Here is a 6,013-nt window from a genome sequence, read left to right as displayed (position 1 = left end):
TTTTTTTTTTTTTTTTGAGACGTCACCCAGACTGGAGTGCAGTGGCGCAATCTCGGCTCACTGCAAGCTCCGCCTCCCGGGTTCATGCCATTCTCCTGCCTCAGCCTCCCGAGTAGCTGGGACTACAGGTGCCCGCCACCATGCCTGGCTAATTTTTTTGTATTTTTAGTAGAGACGGGGTTTCACCATGTTAGCCAGGGTGGTCTCGATCTCCTGACCTCGTGATCCGCCTGCCTTGGCCTCCCAAAGTGCTGGGATTACAGGCATGAGCCACTGCACCTGGCAAAAAGTCCAATGTGGTTTTTTATGGATAGTACACCATGCTTGCCAATACAGACCCCTATGTAACATTCCCTCCTCACCTTTCCTTTTGTTTTTCGGCTATTAATCCACAGTGTGTGAAGAAACCAGAAAGCAGGTTTGTTAGGGTCTTGATGATACGGGGGCAAAATGTTCCAGGGAGAATTCAAGTTTCTGCACAGCTTTAGGGCTGGGACTTTTGGCATGCTTGAAACAGGGTACAGATTCCTTTCACTTATGTGTCACTGGAGCAGAGTTTGTAGGGTCTACATTGCTAGAAGTCTGGCTTCTGGGTGAGGGAGAATGAAGGTCTACTTAATTTTATAAAACATTGATACTTTCATATGTAGCCTTTAGGCCAATCAAAATAACTGGCCACATGGAAATCAATTGGATCTATTAACTGAAAATGGTTTATATTTAACAAAATCTGTAAAATGTGAAATAATATTTTAGCACAAGGAAGAAAATACGTTTGAAATATTTAAGTGGGTTTGTTGAGTTTGGAACAACAGGACTTCAAAATGGTACCTGCCCTAAATTTTTCTTAGCTAAGCAAGCAGAACTCATCTCAATGTGGAAAGGAGATAGAAACTAACTACAAAAAGAATTCTTTTCCTAAAGAGAAATACAGCATTTTACAATTTATAACAATTGTTTTAAAAAATTCTATCTTAATTTTATATTGACAAAGCTTGCTTAAATATTTAAAACTTTAACACTGTTTCATAATATCTTTTAGCTAAATTCTTAGAAAAGGAAATCTACACATTAAAAAAATAGTAATTTCAAGGTCTCATATCTCATGTGGGGTCATTCCTTGAAAACTCTCCTATGTGAGCATTTGATTTTGAGTACCATAAAAACATCCCTCAGAAGTACTGTGTGAGCAGGACAGGGCACTGGCCACCTGCTGAAGGATGGCACAGACTGAGCCGGGAGCGCTATGCCAACGCACGCACAAGATTAACTGTCCTAGATGTCAACCTGTAACCAAGCGCTGTGCTGCACCACCGCAGAGCAAGGCTATGCCTGCGACCTTACCTGGCTTCTGTATAACTGCATTGCAAGCGTTTGCAATTTCTTCCCTCTTAGCTTCATCTGGATATTGATTCTCATTGAAGTAACTGCAGAGGCAACCAACACAAACACAAAGTTTTTATTTTTCAAACATACTCTCATTAAAACACTAACTCGTTGAAAAATATGTGCTGCAAGATGCCATACGTAAGTGTCTAGGTCCAGGCTGTTGAATGGAATGTTCTGTGAGAGTAGAATCTTCTATGCTGTCCAGTATGGTAGCCACAACTCACAAATGGCTACTGAGCACTTGAAAGGAGGCTAATGTCAGGGATGGAATTTGAATTTAATTTAATTTTAATTTAAATTTGAATAGCTCCATGTGACTAGTGGCTATTATATGGGACAGAACAGGTCTACATACTGCTCTGCTTCATTAAAAGATGTCATTGATATAGCAAAAATTTGAAATTACCCACGTATCCATCAACAGGAGAATGGCAGAACAAATTATGAGATATCTATACTTATACATTGCTATTTAAAACTAGTAGGAAAAAATAAGTTACAGTTCTGTCCACTGATGTGGAGGGATGTTTATGACATATTTCTAAGTGAGGAAAACTATCCGCAGAATAATACTGAAAACACTGTTATTTTCAATATTGGTATTATACCAATAATAATATGAAAATATCATTACAGAATTTAAAAATTCCTCTGTGTACATAAGTTTGCATAGATGAAAGCTGGAAGACTACATAGTAAGCTTAAATACTGGTTACTGATTTGTGGGGAGGGGGCTTAGCGGGAGGAGTTTAAACATTTTCTTTCTCATTTGTTAAAAAAGTATGTATTACTTTTGCACTTTTTAAAGAACAATAGTACTTTAAAGAAAGAATAAATTTACTTAACCCATCCTTAGAATTCTCAGACCTATCAGACTGCATGTGGGAATAGAATGCTTATTAGTGCTACTTTTTCAGTCACCCATGAGTTTAAAAAAAGAAAAGGAGAACTTTCATGGTTTCAACTTGGAAACTTCCAATCAGGAAATGGGCCCCTGTCAAATTCTAGCACCTACCATTTTTTCACGGAGTTCCCTTTCCTTGTAATCCAGCCTTTCTTAAGCCTTCAGCACTCCTGTCTGCACTGGTGGAAATGCCATCCTACTGTGAATAGCACTGGAGGACCCAGCCCTTCCTGAGGACCTGCAAACCCAGCTTCTAACACTGACTCCCTCCTCTCACCGCCCACTCTTCCTCGGAGGGCATGCCTTCACTGCAGTTATTTATTTATTTAACCTCATCTGATGTCTCATCTGATGTAGTCCTGACTCACAACAGCTGCCCCCACCTAACTACCTTTTCTTCTGTAAAACTTTCGTCATATAGCTATATCCTTCCAGTCTTGTCAACTACCACCCTCCACCATGGTCTTCTGCTTTATAGCATCTCTTCCTGCACAATTTTCTGCTGTCATTTCTGGGACTCCAGTGTGCATACTGAGTATTTTTCCAAGTCACTACCCTCATAATTGCTTCACTTTCACATTTCTAATGGCTTCTGTCTCTGCTCTATGTCTGCTATTTACTTAGGCTAGGAAGCTTTGGATTAACTCTGAGAACTAACAGCATGGCTGTCACCTAGGAGCCAGTTAGAATAGCAGAATCTTAGACCCCACCTCAGACTTACTAAATCAGAATCTGAATTTTAACAAGATTTCCAGGTGACCTAAATGCACAGGTCATAACTTCTGAGATGTACTGGATGAGTTCATTTACACAAAATTTAACAAAAACAAAAAGCAGATACTAAATACCTAATACGTGCTTGTCACTGTGGATAAAGAAAGATGACATAGTTTCCGACTCTGAAGTATTCACAGTCCACTAGAAAGAGACATGTAAGTCAATACCCTGTGGTGAAATGCCATAGGATGTACGGACAGAGCACTGAGGGAACATGGATGAATGTGTGCTCAGTGTTGTTGGCAGGAGCCTGGAAAGGCGTCACTGAGGAGTGCCATCTGAATTAGGTCTAGAGGATGTGCAGGAGATTGCAAGGCAGAGAAGAGGAGGAAAAGCATTTTATTTAAGAGGGAACGGCATATGCAAAGACAAAATGGCAGATAAAAGCTTTTGAGGATTCTGGGCATAGAAAAGAGTTAAATGTGGCCAGGCGTGGTGGCTCAAGCCTGTAATCCCAGCACTTTGGGAGGCCGAGATGGGTGGATCACGAGGTCAGGAGATCGAGACCATCCTGGCTAACATGGTGAAACCCCGTCTCTACTAAAAAATACAAAAAATTAGCCGGGCGTGGTGGCGGGCACCTGTAGTCCCAGCTACTCGGGAGGCTGAGGCAGGAGAATGGCGTGAACCTTTGAGGCGGAGCTTGCAATGAGCTGAGATCTGGCCACTGCACTCCAGCCCGGGCGACAGAGCGAGACTCCGTCTCAAAAAAAAAAAAAAAAAAAAAAAAGAGTTAAATGTGGCTAGAACATGGGGCTTGTACAAAGCAATGAGACACTGGCCTGGAAAGGTGGGATGGGGCCAGCTTGTGAAGACCCTTGTGTGTTCCTCAAGAAGACTTCATACTGAAATAAACAGGGTGCCTTAGAAGTTTCCAAGATACACAGAGATATACTCCCATCTGTTCTTTAGAAAGACAACACTTTATCTTCAAGGCTTAACCCTTGGAATTCTACCTCCATGATCCTCAATTCTGAAATTCCCCAGTCAACTCTGTATTTACCTATGCCTCCTCTTCAAACTAATTTGTTCTGTACTTTCTTTATTCTAACTCCTTAATCCCCCCAACCAGTTAAAAAAAACAAAACAAAACAAAAACAAAAACAATCTCTGTTTTTCACTCCTCTTTGGGCTTCACCTCTCATTTCTTAGCCTGAACTCCATGGCATGTGAAATCAGCAACTTCCCTTAGAGAAACTAGGTTGTTTAGCTTTTCTGTCCTTCCACCATACCTGTCCAGTCAATCTCCTACCCTGCAGAAAGCAACTTCCATTTATTTTCTTCCATCCTTTTCTCAGGGGATCAAGTGTTCCTGGACAAAGTCATAAAATCGGGCCAATTGGTTTTTTAATAAATCTACATTTTTCAACCTTAACTGAGACCCTCATTTCTGTCAGGAATTCTTTTGGTCTTTTCTAACCAATTGCCTTTCATATCCCATCTTTCCTGCCCCATTTACCTGAAAACTTTGCACTCTCTTACCCCAAGCCCTCAAATTGACCACTGTCACTTTTTGCAGATGACCTTGCTTTCTCTCTTATGAAGATGGAGATTATTTAATATGAGTTAATTGCTTGGCTTCTCAACTTGTACACTGTTCTAAGCATTACTCATTCATTTGTCTTATGGCAGAGGAAGATGCATGCATTCTCCTCCTCTTCAAGGTCAACTTCTCCGCTTTTGTCTTTGACCTCATTCCCCTTCCTTTCATTTTCTCAACTCTCTCCTTTCTTTCCTGCGTATCTCATCTTTTCCATGTGCCCATACAGTGATCTTACTTCACTGATTTTATAATACATATTTCTTCATTATTGTGATCTCTGAAGACAGGATGCATTTTATAATTGGTGGTGTTCTGTCTCCCTTACTGGCACGTCAAATAAGGTGTGTCTTAAAATCCAAGGCCTTCTTAGACTTGATGGGGATACACTACTTGCTAAGACCTACGGGTTCCTTTTAAGCAATAGCTCTTTGGCCAGTACACCTCATTGTGATAACTTTTCTTCCAAGTGGCTGCAAAGCCTGCAAATACTGTACCCGCTCCAGTGCCTGATTAATATTCCTAAAGCACATCTCTAGTTACTATCCTGTTCAGAAATTCTCAAAGGTTTATTATAGAGGTGTTCAAAGTCCCCTCTAAACAACCTCATAAAAACCCTGGAAGAAAACCTAGGTAATACCATTCAGGACATAGGCATGGGCAAGGACTTAATGTCTAAAACACTAAAAGCAACGGCAACAAAAGCCAGAATTGACAAATGGGATCTAATTAAACTACAGAGCTTCTGCACAGCAAAAGAAACTACCATCAGAGTGAACAGGCAACCTACAGAATGGGAGAAAATTTTTGCAATCTACTCATCTGACAAAGGGCTAATATCCAGAACCTACAAAGAACTCAATCAAATTTACAAGAAAAAAACAAACAGCCCCATCAAAAAGTGGGCAAAGGATATGAACAGACACTTTTCAAAAGAAGACATTCATACAGCTAACAGACACACGAAAAAATGCTCATCATCACTCACCATCAGAGAAATGCAAAACGAAACCACAATGAGATACCATCTCACACCAGTTAGAATGGCAATCATTAAAATACCAGGAAACAACAGGTGCTGGAGAGGATGTGGAGAAATAGGAATACTTTTACACTGTTGGTGGGACTGTAAACTAGTTCAACCATTGTGGAAGACAGTGTGGCGATTCTTCAAGTATCTAGAACTAGAAATACCATTTGACCCAGTCATCCCATTACTGGGGATATACCGAAAGGATTATAAGTCATGCTGCTATAAAGACACATGCACGTGTATGTTTATTGCGGCACTATTCACAAGAGCAAAGACTTGGAATCAACCCAAATGTCCATCAGTGACAGACTGGATTAAGAAAATATGGCACATATACACCATGGAATACTATGCAGCCATAAAAAAGGAT

General features: G+C 40.5%; 1 protein-coding gene across 19 annotated transcripts in view; it reads right to left on the bottom strand.

Annotated features, from left to right (window-relative positions):
• Nucleotides 1–6,013, bottom strand: part of HMBOX1 (homeobox containing 1) — a 180,637-nt gene that overhangs the window by 18,600 nt on the left and 156,024 nt on the right. For all 19 annotated transcript variants that reach the window (XM_023216828.2, XM_023216832.1, XM_023216823.1 and 16 more), the window contains exon 7: nt 1,345–1,427. In XM_023216828.2, coding sequence (XP_023072596.1) covers nt 1,345–1,427 — 83 coding nt within the window. The remainder of the gene's footprint in view (nt 1–1,344; nt 1,428–6,013) is intronic.

This window comes from Piliocolobus tephrosceles, chromosome 7 (assembly GCF_002776525.5).
Source record: "Piliocolobus tephrosceles isolate RC106 chromosome 7, ASM277652v3, whole genome shotgun sequence".
In the NCBI taxonomy this organism is placed as follows: Eukaryota; Metazoa; Chordata; class Mammalia; order Primates; family Cercopithecidae; genus Piliocolobus; species Piliocolobus tephrosceles.
Note: the sequence above shows the minus strand (reverse complement) of the source record. Positions and strands in the feature narration are given on the sequence as shown.